This window comes from Trifolium pratense, linkage group LG1, assembly GCF_020283565.1.
Source record: "Trifolium pratense cultivar HEN17-A07 linkage group LG1, ARS_RC_1.1, whole genome shotgun sequence".
Lineage (NCBI taxonomy): Eukaryota > Viridiplantae > Streptophyta > Magnoliopsida > Fabales > Fabaceae > Trifolium > Trifolium pratense.
This window is the reverse complement of record NC_060059.1, coordinates 39,732,424-39,748,785: the sequence shown is the minus strand read 5'-3', so window position 1 is coordinate 39,748,785 and position 16,362 is coordinate 39,732,424. Positions and strand designations below refer to the sequence as shown.

Below are 16,362 nucleotides of genomic sequence, written 5' to 3'. Positions count from 1 at the left end.
TATTTTCACTTAATCGAGACAAAAGATTCTAACCAATGGTAGGGACGAGGAAAAACTACAACGTTCCCTATCTGGTATTGGAGGAATTTCTGCATTACTAAGTAAAGCAAATGGGGTCAGGCAGGCAGGCACATGCAGGTCTTGAAGTTATAAAAATACTATAAATTTGCCAACCTTTGTTGCATCCAATGAAAGCTGGACCTAAGCTAAGCTAGGTTTGTCATTCATACAATACAAGTTTCACATGGAATATGTTGTGGTCTCCTTTGTATCACTCAAATTCAGCCGTTAAGGTGGTCGACATAAAACATCTAGAACATTTTTGTTTTTATAAAAATGTTAACTATATATCTATGAGATATAGTTAAAAATTAAATATAGTAAAATACGTAGTCTTAAAACTTATGTAATCTATTTTTTCAAAATATAAAAATTATCTTTTTCAATATAATATATTTTTCAATTAGTATTCTGGTCTTATATATACGAAAAAATTAACTTTTGAAATTCATTAAAAAACATAAAATGATGTACCTAATTTACAATATAGACTAAGAGCCCGTTTGGATTAACTTATTTTTAAGCTCATGCAAATAGTTTATGCAATATAAATTACTAGGTTTTATATTATTTTATAAGTTCACACTAGTTAAAATTGTATTTTTATAAGCTATTTTATCATAAACTATCTTGAAAAACTTATAATAATATATAGAAATTGCATAAATTGTTTGCATAAGCTCAAAAATAAGTTAATCCAAACAGACCCTAAATACATTACTTATTCATTGATTAAAAAATTAAATTTTATTTATATATAAAACTGAAAGGAGTACCCTAGACAGTTATTTTTCTAAATTATTATCTTTTGGCGTTAATCTTCTAGTTCCCGGGGAAAGGGGTTCCGGTAATTCATAGTTCGATCCGGAGGTAAGTAAAGCCTCCATAATTATGAGAACTCCAAAACTAGCTACAAATTTTTAGTATGACACTTTTCAATTAAAAATTTGTCCTTAACAACTATTTTTCCCAAATTTACATTAAAAACATATAACATGAATATTGGAACTGAAATAAATGAATTAAATTAAAACAGATATTATACATTACAATATATACAACAAAACACAAAAAAATTGACTATTACTGACATGCCTATCTAGTAAAGTGAAGTTATGGAAAAAATATGATCCACAGCATCAATATTGGTATTCTGAGTTTTCTTTACTCTTATATATCAATCCCCTCCCCTGTTCTTTAGTGGGGTTTGGATTGGTTGCCTTGGTCGGTAGCAAGTATCCATAATGGAACAAGTTTGCACGACGGATACTTGCATGTTTAACCCTGTCGAAAAATAATGATGTGCAAAAACGGAAATTCCTTGGTGCAGTGCAATGATTAACAATCACGAGCTTCTTTGTCCATCAAAACTATCCGTTGCTTAGCGCTATCTGAGCGGAGGAGGTTGTCTACCTTATATCCAATCTATGCTTAGACAAAAAAACCAGCAGAGCTTCAGAGTGACGAAACAAAAGAATCAGCCAAAGGGAATGAACTGAATGACAGGTGATTACCTCTACAGCACTGTCAGGAGAAAACCACCTCAATAGCACACCAAGATGCACTACAGCAGGAATCAGCTTGAAAAGTAAAGGAGTTGTCACCTGCATAAATGAGATCAGAAATTATTTATTATTATGCAATAAACTAGCTGTGCTTGAAAAGTGTAAACAAAAAATAGAAACACTTTTTTCGAAAACAAACAGACTGATGCATATGCACTGCCTGCATTGTCCTATGGGAGTATGAGAAAAAAAGAAATTGTAACAAAATTTTAGGCTCCTTGTCCACCAACTTATCTTTAAGTAAAAAGTTTGAAACTCACAAGATAGGGAATTGTTTAAATGAAAATCCTAATGTGCAATATAAATAACGAAGGAAAGGGTTGGAACCTCCACTGATAAAGATAAATAGATTTTGTTCTTGAGCATTCAACAGGGATCAAAGACCAAGAAGAAAGCTATAAAGACCATAGGTCAGCTAGGAAACCTAGTAACTATTAATTCAAATATGAAAATAATTTCTCACCAGACTAAGAGCGGTGGTCCCAAGAAGCAGCAAATATAGTTTACCCTGAAATTAATCAAATATCAGAATCAATAAGGTATTTTAATGCATTATCAAGTCTTATTATTTGAATATTTTAGGCTCAACTATTCCTTCTCAAAATTGTAAGGTAATAGTTCGTGTTAAGAGTCTCACATTGGTTGCGAGATGGCCTGAATATATGTTTATAAGTAGAGGCAATCATCACTTTACAAGTTGGTTTTGTAGGGTTAAGTTAGGTCCAACTCCTAATTCTAAGATGCTCAAACCTTGTTACAGGAAATTCAAAGCTTAGTCTGGTTAATGTGCTTCAACCCCCACCCCAAAACCAAGCTCTAATACCATCTTAGAACCAAAAACAACAATAGTCAAACCAAAAACAAAATTAAATGGTAATTTATATTAAATAATATTTTATTATTAGTTTTTGAAAAGTATCTATAATTCTATATAGTTATAGATCAACCCAAATAGTGAGTCAACTTAACCAATTTTATGCAACAAGAGCATACGGTTGCATGGTCTTCTGTAGAAGTCATGCAATTGAACACATAACTACCATCATTATGAAAATCCATTGTCACTAACCTCAACTAGATGAAGATTTGAAGCACGGCTGAGAAGAACAAAAGCAAATTCTCCTATTTGTGCCATGGACATTCCTACCTATAAATGCATGAATTCAGGTACCTCGATCATTAAAAGAATATAAAAAAAGCAGCACTAGTGACTATAATAACCTTCTAAATTCATATTATGAAATAAAGCTTACAAGTACTGAAGTCTTGTTATTATAACCAAATCCTTTCACAACTGAAGCAATTATGATTGTTTTTATAACAATCACTAAAATAACTGATGCTACCAAAATATCAACATGGTTCCAAAGAAAATGAACATGAATCAGCATTCCAATGCTGGAAAGGAAAAGAGCAGCGAAAAGATTGCAAATAGGTTCAATCTACAAAAAAAAAGTGAACAATTGTCAATTTTTTCCACAAACTTATCTTATTATCATGGAATTCAATTAAGAATACAGAAAAAATGGACCATGGAATTTCCCGCGAGCACACTATGAAGAATGCAGAAAAAGTGACCAGTGGAAGTGCATGGGTGCTAAGTTCATCCAGAGCACACTATAAAAATTTGCATACTGGTACTAAAAATGGCAATAGGTTGCATTTTCACTCATTACCTTCAGTCCTTCAATAAGGTGGATGATAAAAATACAGAATCTAATGCATCTTAAGCAACCCATATTTAGAATTTCTATGCATTTATCAGAATACTCCCTCCGTCCCAAATTATAAGGGAAAAAACAAAAAACACACTTATTAAGAAAAAGTAAAACATGATAATTTGAAATATGTTTTTGTGGGTTTTCCTTGGAATAAGTTGCAATGGCAGATGTAAAAGCAATTCTTATTGGTTGTTGTTTATTGAGAAAAGGGGAGAGAGAGAAAATTAAATTGCATTTAATTTTATGAGATTAAGGGAAAAAAATTCTTGAAAATGATATTTCCCTTATAATTTGAGACAAGAAAATGGGGTTTTTTCCCTTATAATTTGGGACGGAGGGAGTACATAGAAGTTACATCACTGCATGTCAACATTCAACAATCAATCGATATTTGTGTCTATTTTCGCACCACATGTATTTCCTACTTCCTGCATAATATCTTACTTGCTCTAGTGTATGTTGAGCCAGATCGGTGGTTGCAATCATCACTCCAGCAGCAAAGGCACCTAGTTCTAGACTTAATCCCAGCTTATCGCTACACTGAAAATATACAAGTACAATCAGCTAAAAAAGGTAGTGCTTGACAAGTTACAGCAAGGTAATTAAGCAACAGAGCATGCATATACTATTTGAAGAAAATTATGAGATACATAGATGCGTAACTCATGCCAAAAAAATGGTACAAAAGGCCTTTTCAACAAAAAAATAGAAAAACAAAGCACAAGCGTGCACGCGCACACGAGTATGTCACACGAGTATGTAAATTACCACTGAGACCCTTTGAAAATAAGGTGAAGTACAAAAGAGTACGATATTTGTATAATTCTTTCTGCTTGTAAGAACAGAGGAAATGTAAAGCATTTCAAAGAGAAATACAGAAATTCAGGCATGTGAAAAATAAGGAAGAGAACGAACCCAGGCTACAATCAAGCAGAACGCAACAGACGCCAGCTGATAGAGTTCATTTGTCTGCACAAACATGGTTTTTATTCAACCACAAAAACTGTCATAAAAATGAATTGCCATACAACGGAAACAACTAAAGAACCAAACTACAAATTTCCAATTCAATTCCACAACCCCAACCATTATTGTATGATATTAAGAAAAGAAAAAAGCAACCTCTTCCATGGGTGGGATTTTATCATTAAAGAGGGATAATAATATGAACCTGTGATGATAGGCTTATCATCAGTTTAAGCAACCACGGAAGGCAAGTGCGAGACAATATTGACAGAATAGAGAGAAATGCAATCAATGTCACCAACCTGGATTAGGAAAGGTGTATCAGTATCATGTTGCATATAAGATGAAAAAAACTCTACAGTAAATGGGCATATGCTCAGTAAAATCCACAAATGAATGCAAAACGGATAAAAGGTGCATTTGAATATCTCCACGCTGATCTGAAAAACATTCTAACTAAAATGACATTCAGTGCATTGGAGTTTATCCAAACCAAAGTATAAAATTTGTTCAAGTGGTAATAAGTAAACTAATGTCACTGAACACTTATCAAAGGAAGTGATCAGTGGCACTAGTTATTACTCCATCTAGAGGGAGTATGAAATTATAATGATATGTAAAAGCACCATCACGTCATTTACTACCTACCATAGTATTTCTGCTGCAAAAATACATATGCCCCTCTGTTCTTTTCAAGAGTGTCAATTGGTGGTCATTTTAGTTCACATGCATTTTAACATGTTAAATCACCTTTTATTCTTTGAATTTGATACTATATTGCAACATAAATATTGATAACTGTACTTTTAAACATATGATTAAGTATAACTTTTATGAAAAACTTATTTAATAATCACATTTTGGAACGGAAAAAAATGCATGAACTTGTCACGATTTTTCTCAGGAAAGGAAAAGTGAGAATGAGAACAATAAACTATGAGAAAATGTTCATGGAAATAACATCAGTACAAGCCATAGATTTGTGAGATTCTATACTAACAGCTTTGTCATTGATAACACTCCTTGAAAAACACCTGAGGTGCCACCCAAAACAGGAAGCAATGCAAAGAGCAATCCAACAGCACAATCCTTCATGAAAAAAAAATAAAAAATCATGTCGTAATAGAGCATTTGTTGAAGGTGTTTATTGTCCATCTTGGGAAAAAAATGAATAAAGAATGACAAATTACCTGTAAAATAAGGGTCCCAATTGTGACTTGGCCATGAAGGGCATTAGTATTATTCTTTTCCATCAAAAACTTCAAGACCTGAACAAGAAACGGTGAAAAAACAGAAAAATTATTATCGGCACGGAAGTTCATTAGACTGTGTAGTGTGTACTTGAAAGTGGGACAGAATCGGATTGCTTATGTTGTCATACCACTGCTGTTGAAGACATAGAAAGGAAAGCACCAACAAAAATCCCTTCTGAAGCTTTACCACCACATAACTGCAAAATTGCATAAAATCAGAACCGCAGCATTCATTCGTGATTTGCATTCCCCGTTAACTTTAAGTCATAGAAGGAAATAAGGAGAATAACAAACAAAAGCTCAGAATTGGTGTGAATCAAAATTATAAAAACATACCGATACAGTAAAACCACACATGCACATAAATAGAAAAATTTGAAGTAAGCCTCCAAGAACAGCAACAGATCGAACAACTCGAAGCTGCAAGCACATAGAAAGAAAGTAGGGTAATCAAGGTAATCAAAGTTAAGTACAAGTGTACAACATAAACATAATAAAAAAAAATGGGGGAGAAATCTGAAAATAAGCCAACCTTTGTCATGGAAAACTCGAGGCCCAATGCAAAGAGAATAAATATTACGCCAAATTGAGCCACTGTTTCCACCTACATATTTGAATGAATTCTGTTAGGACCTCTGTTAGATGATGATTATTATTATTATCATTATTATTATTATTATTATTATTATTATTATTATTATTATTATTATTATAGCAGTTATGGGCAGTTATTGTGTAAGTTATTAATTAATAAGTAGTTATTAAGTTAGTTATGTATTGTGTGTGAATAAAAGGGAAACTGTAGGCTGTCATAGATCATTCAGAATTATTCAGTGACAAATCTTAGGATTTGGGCAGAGAGAGGGTTTCGTCTCTTCTCTGAGTAGCATTTGCTCCGGGATTATAGAGATCATTCTCTGTAATTGTTCTTTTCATTCCAATCAATAATATATTTTCAATTTCTTTTAAATTTGGGTTTCTATCAAATTCTCAGATAAATAAGCTTGTAAATCTTGAGAAGAAGTGGAAGAGCTGAAGTTACTAATGTCTCAAACTGTTTGTTATTCTGTAAGACAAACACCAATAGTGACTCAAGTTCTAATGAAGAAGACAATCACTGGGACAGAGAGTGCTTTCTAACATATGATGTTTGAACTTCCTCGTTGGGTAGGTGGAGACAATATGGGTTTGGGTCTCTAGTGCTGAAAATAGTAATGAATCCTAAAGTTTAGGGATCCTAACGATAACAACTATATTTTGGTTATGCAAGGTTAAAAAGAATATTGAGTACAAAGTAATATGATGTTAGTCAAGTTGGTCAAGCGGGTGAACATGTAATATTGGTTGATGGGACTGAGTAAGTTTCATCCTGCAGAGAGTATAATTTGCCCTACCGCATTAGCTATCAGAGCGAAGTATAGGACAAATCTTCATACTTACACAAACATATATTTTTCCCAACACCTTTATCATTTGATAAGATTACAACCAAAGTTCATTCAGGCTTACACATATCAGATCAAAGTCTTCCAAGAAATGCTGTTATGTGTTAGGTTTATTTCTAGAGATTAAAAAATTACAAAAATGAAATCCAACTGAGCTGAACTCTAAAAGTGCACCAAAAATAAGAGCAGCAACGTTTTATAGACAAAAGAATAAATTATTACAAGAGAAATTGATTGCTGTATCGAGATACCTGCACCATTTCATTGATGAAGTTAAAGCCTCCAGGTCCAACAATGGAGCCAGCTAGAAGATATCCAGTAATGACCTGCCATAGAATATTTTCAGGTAATTCTACAAGATGTTTACCAGATGTTATAATGCAATTAGATCGTAAGATTGCATTTGTCAAGAATGAAGCTTTTGAATAAGAATATTCATACTGGTTGTCCAGCAAAAGCAAATGCAACACCACCACAAGTTGCCGAAACAATAGCAATGACCAAGTCTGAAATCAATCTATAAGGCAAAAATGAAAGAAGTTCTCATTTGTTATTTTTATTATATATAACCCATCTTATGTTGAAAACGTAACAAGCAAAAGAAGGAGTACCGTAAATCTAGCTGCAGCACTGGATACTTGGATTTAAAGTTAGAAATGATAAATACATTGTCCTGAAAGATCCACAATTTGAACATTTGAAATTTGCAAAACTCAACTGAATATCATCAAAAAGGACAAACCAAACATTAAACTGTATCACCTTTCGATCTATTAACATTGGGGTGTCTTCGCCTCTATTGAATACACGATGGAGCTGAAATGACCTATAATTTTAGAAAAACACATTCAACTATAGTATATAAAAATAAGTTATCAAATGCTCATACAACCAATTTAAGTAAGTACTTTTCATCTTTAGTGTCATTCTTGTTCGGCGTGACTCTGGCCACAGTCTCTAGAACAGCCTGATCCACAGACAAGGCAAGAGGAGTAACTCAGCATATTATCAGCCTTACAGAAGTTATGCAATATATGAGTACCACCATGGATGCATATATATTCATAGGGGGAACATAACCAGATTCACCGCTAACTAAAAGCTTTAAGTAGAAAGTTAAGGTGAAGTAAATGAAACATTTCAATTAAAAAACAAATTACTACTTTAATTATGCCATTAAAGTCAGTAAATACAACTCTCATTAATGCCTATTCTGGATTACTAGCTTCTAATTATAAGAGCCTCTTAAATTCAAATAAGTTATTGTTCTTCACTTACAAAAATATCATTATAAGCTTAACTATAAATGTTTCAACTTAAATGGGAAACTATTAACAATTTTTTTTTTTTTTTGGGTCTATATACAAAGTGGCAAGCACTACTGAAACTCACACAAAACTGCAAGATCCCGGATTTGAACCCGCGTCCAAGCTAGCAATATCGGCATTTGCCAGTCGAGCTAGGACTTATGGACACAGGAAACTATTATTTAAGAAACTAATGTTATTGCAAGTTTTTTTCTCCCTAACTATCTTTCTTTCTATAACTGCTGTTGATAGAGAAATTATTCTTACTCAAAATGAAACTAGTATGCAATGATGATTTGAAATGAAAGACTAACCTGTTGTTCTGCTACACTGTTGTTGAAACCTCCCGCATCAGGCACTGTAGTTAAATGATCTAAACATTAAAAACAGATTTCGAAATTCTTCAACTCTGACTCTACTACTACTACTACAACGTATCCTATTGAATTGAATTCACTAAAACCAAAATTATGAAGGAACATTGAACAGAATGATAGTGTAAATAAAATGAATCGAGATCTTATGAAGTTGAAATAGTTTGAATAATAATTGAGTAATTGGAATCTAGAATGGATGTGTTTACCTTCGTTTTGATCGGTGTCGGTGAATTCATGCTGAAGAGCACGATCAATGATATCAGCGAAGGAACCTTGTCGAGTTGTGGAGATGGAGACGTTGGAGTCAGTGGAGTTAGCGAGTTGGAATTGGAACGGATCGGAGTGAATAGGTCGAACGGCGAGAGAGGAATGAGGTAGGAGAATAAGGAGAAAAACTGGAAATAGCATTAAGATGGAGTGTGAGGGTGATTTTGGTGTTGACATTGGTACGCCGGCGGAGGTTTGGGGTTAGGAGGAGTGAGTGTTCGCCGGCGAGTGGGGGACGGTGAGGAGTTGAAGTAATGAATGAGAGGGGTCAAGTTGAAGTCGTTGGTGATAAATTACTATCATTGTTTGTTGTTGTATTGTAATTGATACGACTTCTTGTCGTTTTGACGACTGTGCCCTTCTTTTTTGTCCCTATTATTTATTCGCTGGAATTTATTCAACTCTACCCACGGTTGCTACTTGCTTGGATTTGCCAAATCAAGTAAGTGGAGTAAGTCACGTTCAAAAAAAAAAAAGCAAAAGAAAAAGAATTTCACCGTCTACACTATTCATATAAATTACTTTAACCATTTTTTTTATTAATGTATAAAAATAAATATTAGCATATGAGATCTTGTTAAATTTATCATCAAAATATTAATTTTTCATAATTTTTAATAATACACAACTAAAAATATTAATGATCAAAATTGTGCATCAGCAAATGTGCAGGAATAAAATGTGATAATTATTTTGGGAGGAAGGAATACTAATTACAACAGACCCTATGGTTTGATTCTAATTTTACAACAATATGCACACAAAATTTTATTTCTCAATGAATATGGTGATCGGAGATATATTTGTTTTCCAAAATTTTGTCAAAAAATAAAAGTAAAATAAGTGTCCAAATTCAAACTCTATAACTCATACATATATCTATATTATATATATAAAGATGATACAAATATTTTTGGTGTTTTCATAATACCAACAATATCCTTGAAATTTTTTTTAGCAGTAAAAATTTTTATTAACAAATTCACCATAACATAAGACATTTTTTTTAGTGACAAAATTTTTTTATTAACAAACTCACATAACATATCACATATATTTTTTTGACATAAATTTGCATAATAGACACAGACAGACGCAAAATGCGCCCTATCTGGCCGCTAGTAATAGTATAATATTTCTACCAACTGAGTTAAACTCACGGTCACAGAACTATACTAAAGGCTCGTTTGGATTAACTTACTTTTGAGTTTATGTGAAACAACTTATACAAATAAATAAGCTTTTATGCTGACCAAAAAAAAAAAAAAAAAAAAAAAAGCTTTTATGTATTATTATAAATTTTTCAAGTTAGTATATAAGAAAATGACTTATAAAGATACAATTTTTTGTTAGTAAGAAATTATGAATTAACATAAAATTTTATTTATTTACATAAGCTATTTGCATAAGCTCAAAAATAAGTCAAATCCAAAAGGTAATTGAATCTATGCATAATATTTTTCACTAATCAATACCATAGTTATTAAACTAAAAAATAAATGTTTGCTGAATTTATGTTTAATAAAGGATAATCATTTAATTTAGGCAAATGCACTTATGTGTCCTAACACTTATTAATGAACTAAATATAGAAAAATCAATCTTAAAAATTATGCATTCAATTTTTAAAAAGTTTAAAATCAGTTTCTTTACTAGGAAAATTATTCATGAGAGTGTAAGACCCCCTTCATAAGTTCATAACAATTACTAGTAGCTGTCAGTTACTTTACTAGGAAAATTCATTACCATTCTAAAATATCAAAGTCCAGAAATGTTATTGTTATACATGGTCATTCCAGCAAACCAGCATATTGCTTATTTTCTGTGATGTAGACCTTTTACCATATCAATTAATCTTCCACTTCAGTTTGCCACTTGCCATATTCAAGTGGGTACGTATAGAATGATTTACAATGAGCCCATGTATCTAAAGTTTCACATGCAAATACAACTCATTTATGCATTATATATATACTCGCATTTACAGACACATCAGTTACACTTACAGTTCATACATGTAAAACACATTTTCATCTCTTGTTTTTTACCAAACACTACATTGATGTTTCCATTGATATGTGCAAACAGAAACTCTTACAACGTCACTAAATCACACAAAAACCTCAGCAATTTGTGGATCACTGCTAAGCATCCTTTGAACCTCCACTCGTTTCTATCAAGCATTTCTTCTCGAGATTGACTATTGAATCTGCAATGACTCTAGCACTGGACTTCATGTATCCACCTGAATCATGGAATGAAAAATTAAGAAAACCTGATAAACATCTCAAATAGGCTGAGAAAATAATTGAAAAAAAAGTTTGCTAAAAAGCTTTATTGCACGGACGGAATGGTTAAGAATCCATCTCCATTCAGGCATATTAACATTAAATTAGCAATTAGCATAGAACATGGAAAATAAAAATGAAAAGGTCAGAACAAATTGTTACGCAAGATTCCGTTTAACCCAAATGTTAAAATTACCAAAAGTGTTCGATTATGTCTTGTAACTGATAACTGATTAGTCACATTTGATCCTTTATTTGGTCTCATCTAATTACCATGGATTTTCCATACTGGTTCTTTTATTTTCCAGGATGTAAATGGGGCCTTTGTTATGTAATTTCCCTGTGCACACATGCTGACCCACATGGCACATATGATAAGGTGAGAGAAAAATGCAAACCTGAAGTGAGCATGACAATAGGAATGTTCTTCTCACGAGCAAACCGAAAAACTTTTTCATCTCTAAGAGCAATTCCATCAGGACTAATCTGCATTCACACAATAGCACAAGCAATACTTATGATGTGTGGAAAAGAAATTAAAAAAGCAGTAACACATACTAAGGACCTACTTTTTTATTCCAGAAACTATAGATCAAGAACAAATGACCAGCCAATTTGATTTAATACAAGGTTACATTTGATTGCAATAAATTAAATCCAAGAATAACATTACCTTCAACCTTCCTAAAGGGTCGCCTTCTAGGATGTCAGTTCCAGCATTATAAACTAACAACTCAGGTTCAAGCCTTCGCCCGGCAACCTTGAATCACATTGGTATGAATAACAAAAATAAGCAAAAGGACTTGAATGTTATTTTTAACATAACTTCTTCAACTGATAAACAATTCTACAATATATTTAATGGCTATGTCTGAGAGTTAGGAGCAGTAGGGGAGGGGAGAAATCAAAGGGAAAACAACGGAAATGTGAAGAGGAGGAAAGGATAGAGACTGTGTGATTAAATGAGAAAGTGCACGTTGAATCAAATGATCACCAAATATAGTTGAATAATTAGATGGGAGGACAGAGCAAAACAAACATATTGTATATACAAAAATACACATAACCCTAGTAATGTAGTGGGTGCTCAAGCAATAATATTAGAGAATAGCAAAGTTATATTGTAAGTTGTAACATACCTCAAGTGCTTCATCTAATTTCAGCAGGTACTCTTCTGTACGAGTCCCACTCTGAAAGTTGTGAACAACGAGAGAAAGAAATGTTACAGAAGAAAATCAGAAAAGTACCATTCAGGTTTTAACTGCTACAATGAATATACCATACCTTCACTTCAACTTTCTGATTTATGTAATTTCTTGCCTCATAATCCTATTATAGAACACAGAAAGGAATAGTAAGATATGTCGGTCTTAAGATAATAAATAGAAGATGGCCAAGCCAGAATACACACACATTTAAAATTAAAAGCAAATTATGATTTACTGTTGTTACTGGAACACTTTTTCCTACAATGTGCAAAAACACTTGTCACTGATAGCTAATGTCTACGAAGGGAGGGTTCTCCAATCTCTTAAATACTTATCAGTATGTTACCCCAGATAAATCAATAAACAATACTTGGATCTAAATGTTCTTTCTGAAATTTTAGTTTTCTAACACTAGCATTTTTATATCCATAAACTAATCCACCTGATAGAAAAGGGACATTGTTGTTGTTTGTTAAAAGCACGGCACCTAAAGTATGAGGCTCCCACCACTGTGGAGAGTCTAGAGAGGGTCAAATCTATATGCAAAGTTAGCCTCATGAGTGGAGATAAAGTTTCTAGAACCAGATTCATGGCCTCTATCACACAAGAAAGCAATGTCCCAGCTGTACTAAGGCTCACACTCATTCCACCAGTGGAATTGGAGAAAGAAAGAAAAAAAAACATTACAATATATTTGTCATCCAATGATCACAATGGGATTCACAAGGAGACAGATTCATCCTTCACACCAAGACAGAGGATACAATGATCTGGATCGATTATAGAACCGCAGGACACAGGCAGCATGTCAGATTTCAGCCAGAAATGTCAAATAGACTAGGCAAATGTGAAGAAAGAAAAATGGAGAAAAGAGGTATAAATATATAGGAGTAGGAGCAGAGAGTTTTACCAAAGGATATATACCAGGGTTATACATATCCAGAATGTAGACTCGGTCTGCCATTACAAAGGTCGTATCAGTGAAAAAAATCCTAAGTGATATGAAGGCAAATACAAGCAGGAGAAATTATTTTGGCCATACTATCATCGGCGAAGTCCATTTCATGACCATTTCCTTGATGTGCATCAAGATCAATAATCATCACCCTGAAGATTTTGCAGACAATTTTTGCACAAGTGTTAATAAAATAAGCTAACCTGAAATTTTAATTTAAAAGACTAAATGTGATAGTACCTCGATATATTCAACTGAACAAAAGCGAACTGGATGCATAGAGAAATATCTGCATAAGCACAAAATCCACCGCCATTTTCTGCAGAACAATGATGAAAACCTCCTCCCACATTAATGGCCCACCCTCTCTCCTTTGCCAGTTTTGCAGCCAATATAGTTCCTCCAACCTACCATTAGTATAGGAGTAAGATTAGATTCTCAATTTCTCAGAGACTTTAATTTAAACAGGCTTCAAGAAAGAAAAAAAGTTGTGTTACCTGTTTCCTAAATGGGAAAAGAACTTTATGTTGCACAAGACAATTGGGAAATAATGCCACAGGAGGGACCTATATTTAATTACTTTATGTCAGTAAATAACCTTCAATATGTCAACTGAATAAAGCCCCAGCAAATGCCATTCTGTTATCAGAAAAACAATGAAAACAAATAAACCAAAGAATTCAAGCAACACCATAGAAGTTTCTTTCAACTCTACACCGGAATCATAAATTTTTATAACAGAAAGGAACAATAATGTGTTTAGACCACAAAAAAAAGTAACTAACTGCTTCAGGCATACATGTGAGTGGAAAGTACCTCGATTATCTTGGCAACATTCGAACTTTCCTTCAGACTATTCAAGTATGATTCTGAGTGTACCTTAAGGAAAGAAATAAAATGGATTTAGCACTAGACACTGTTTTAAATGCACACAGATTTTTATTTCCTAAGCATAAATGGTAAGCAAAACAATCAAACAAGTAACTTCAGCAACCAGAATCTCAGAATATACGCCATCAAAATCAAGGATAACTTTGTTCTTCAGAATGATCAGTAGTAAAAAAAAAGCAAATCTTTCATATAAAATGATTTAACATGGTAAATATGATAAATGACAAAGATTACCTAGGGCATTAGTTAAATAGGAAAGTATTGAAAAGTAAAACTATTTAAGTTGTTTGGATAAACAACTTAATCAAGGCACTTATACCATAAACGCTTACCATATAAGTACTTATACATAAACTATTTCTATAACAAAAGATAAATTAAAGTCAGAACTGTTTCCATATAACTTATAAACTATTTTCATAAGCTATCCTAAATGTCCCTGACTTTGTACGTCGCTCTCAAATAAGTCCATAAAATTATGAATATTTCAAAAAGATCCCTGACTCGGTCCACTAAATCGTCGAGTTGATCCCTATATTTAACCACTTACTATCAATTAAGTCCATATATTTTAACAACCTATTATCATCAAATTGATCCCTAAAGTTATCCATTTACTATCAATTGTAGTCTCTAACATGCTTTTAAAAGTACTAATAAGAATAGATAGTGATTATTACCACAAGAAGGTCATCTTTAGAAGCTTCTAGAGGCTCAACAATACGATTTTTATCCAGAACACCAAAAGAAACAAGGAAATTACAAATTCTTCCCCATTTAGACGAATCAAATGGATGCCTAAAACATATAAAGAATCAATTAAACAATTCCAAAAGCGATTATTGACAAGAATTCTAAAGTGCAGAAAATAGAATCAGTTATTATTACAGTTTCTCTATGCCGAGAAAGGAAATGTCGTAAGAGGTGGAGTAGATAAGCGGAAGCTTGGAGAGTGGGACGTCGAAGTAGAGTTTGGTGGAGAGAATTCGGTTGCGCATAAGATTGTTGTCAGCAGCGGAACAAGAAGGAGACGAAGACATCGGTGTTGCTCTTTGCTTCAGAACGGAAGATATTTTGGCGGTGGTGAAATCAAATAATGGCCGAACCGAACCACCGATACACCGATTTGACTCGGTGATTATTTTCAGGCACAAGTAAAATCTATATACTCGACCTTGATGAAGAAAAGTTAGTAGGATTAATGTTTAAAAACCGGGTCGAACCGACCAACCGGATATGGTGTGGTGATTCTCATTTTTATAAGTTAGAGTGATTCTCATTTATCTTACAAGTTTACTTTTATAGAGATGTTGGTCCAAATACAAATTGTGTGTGGTGTGTGGATAGGGTGGAGAGCGATTTACATGTTTTTGGGGAATGCCCTTTTATTATCACATTCTGGTATAAGATTTTTAATTGGTTCTGTTTGACCTTCGTGGTGTCTTGTGATCCATTTGCGTTGTTACAATCATTTTGTTTTGGCAATGTAAATGGAAAACGACTCAAGGGGGTTTCTTTTAGTGTGACATAAGGTTGTGCGGTCCATTTGGATAGCCAATCTTTTTATCTAAAGTGGTGGAAATTGACGAAGTTTTTGAAGGAATTGAGATGATTTCTTGGGAATGGTTAAGGGCAAGAAAGAATGGAGGAGTTTATAGTTTTTATGAATAGAAAACTTGTCAAATAGATTATATCCTCATATAGGATTTGATTTCTTTTATCATATGATTGTCGATTAATGCTACTTTTGATGTTTGAGTCAAGTATCTCTTATTCTTAATCCGACTTGTAGATATAGTATCATTTGTACTTTTATTAAATCTATATAATTTTGTTGTTAAAAAAAAAAATTTATATAGATATTAAACTCAAGGACATCTGATATTAGATGATGGTATCAAATCTCCAAAATTCATTGAGTCAAAACACCTCAAATTTGTTGGTTTGTTTTGTAGGTCTTTAGTAATATCAACAATAATATTTGAGCTTTATTGCATCAAGTCATGAAAATTTATATTAAATGATATGATACCAAGATTAGTTTATCTTACTTAGCATC

General features: G+C 32.9%; 2 protein-coding genes across 2 annotated transcripts; both read right to left on the bottom strand.

Annotated features, from left to right (window-relative positions):
* Nucleotides 1-1,062: 1,062 nt before the first annotated feature.
* On the bottom strand, nt 1,063-9,370 carry LOC123916945 (K(+) efflux antiporter 6). The gene is made up of 20 exons (XM_045968537.1): nt 8,901-9,370; nt 8,632-8,675; nt 7,919-7,977; nt 7,773-7,836; nt 7,622-7,683; nt 7,452-7,527; nt 7,262-7,336; nt 6,098-6,169; nt 5,902-5,985; nt 5,694-5,762; nt 5,503-5,580; nt 5,313-5,401; nt 4,518-4,614; nt 4,262-4,315; nt 3,791-3,886; nt 2,879-3,067; nt 2,695-2,772; nt 2,089-2,133; nt 1,575-1,664; nt 1,063-1,485 (listed from the first exon to the last, which is right to left on the bottom strand). The coding sequence occupies exons 1-20, from the start codon at nt 9,136-9,138 to the stop codon at nt 1,399-1,401; spliced, it is 1,746 nt and encodes a 581-aa protein (XP_045824493.1). The 5' UTR covers nt 9,139-9,370; the 3' UTR covers nt 1,063-1,398.
* Nucleotides 9,371-10,717: 1,347 nt separating this feature from the next.
* On the bottom strand, nt 10,718-15,609 carry LOC123916936 (histone deacetylase 2). The gene is made up of 12 exons (XM_045968528.1): nt 15,192-15,609; nt 14,984-15,101; nt 14,229-14,291; nt 13,910-13,978; nt 13,653-13,819; nt 13,500-13,564; nt 13,368-13,414; nt 12,534-12,578; nt 12,389-12,439; nt 11,923-12,009; nt 11,648-11,735; nt 10,718-11,206 (listed from the first exon to the last, which is right to left on the bottom strand). Exons 1-12 carry the CDS (start codon nt 15,341-15,343, stop codon nt 11,106-11,108), a joined length of 1,053 nt encoding a protein of 350 aa, XP_045824484.1. The 5' UTR covers nt 15,344-15,609; the 3' UTR covers nt 10,718-11,105.
* Between the last annotated feature and the right edge of the window lie 753 nt (nt 15,610-16,362).

What these genes read in the sequence shown, in the direction of transcription:
- LOC123916936 (XM_045968528.1), bottom strand. Translation starts at nt 15,343, where the DNA reads ATGTCTTCGTCTCCTTCTTGTTCCGCTGCTGACAACAATCTTATGCGC. An exon ending in ATGTTGCCAAGATAATCGAG is followed by an intron (nt 13,979 to 14,228) that starts GTACTTTCCACT and finishes AATTAAATATAG; the next exon opens with GTCCCTCCTGTGGCATTATT. An exon ending in TATTGTCATGCTCACTTCAG is followed by an intron (nt 11,207 to 11,647) that starts GTTTGCATTTTT and finishes TCCATGATTCAG; the next exon opens with GTGGATACATGAAGTCCAGT.
- LOC123916945 (XM_045968537.1), bottom strand. Translation starts at nt 9,138, where the DNA reads ATGTCAACACCAAAATCACCCTCACACTCCATCTTAATGCTATTTCCA. An exon ending in CTATGTCTTCAACAGCAGTG is followed by an intron (nt 5,581 to 5,693) that starts GTATGACAACAT and finishes TTTCTTGTTCAG; the next exon opens with GTCTTGAAGTTTTTGATGGA. An exon ending in TTGGGACCCTTATTTTACAG is followed by an intron (nt 5,402 to 5,502) that starts GTAATTTGTCAT and finishes TTTTTCATGAAG; the next exon opens with GATTGTGCTGTTGGATTGCT.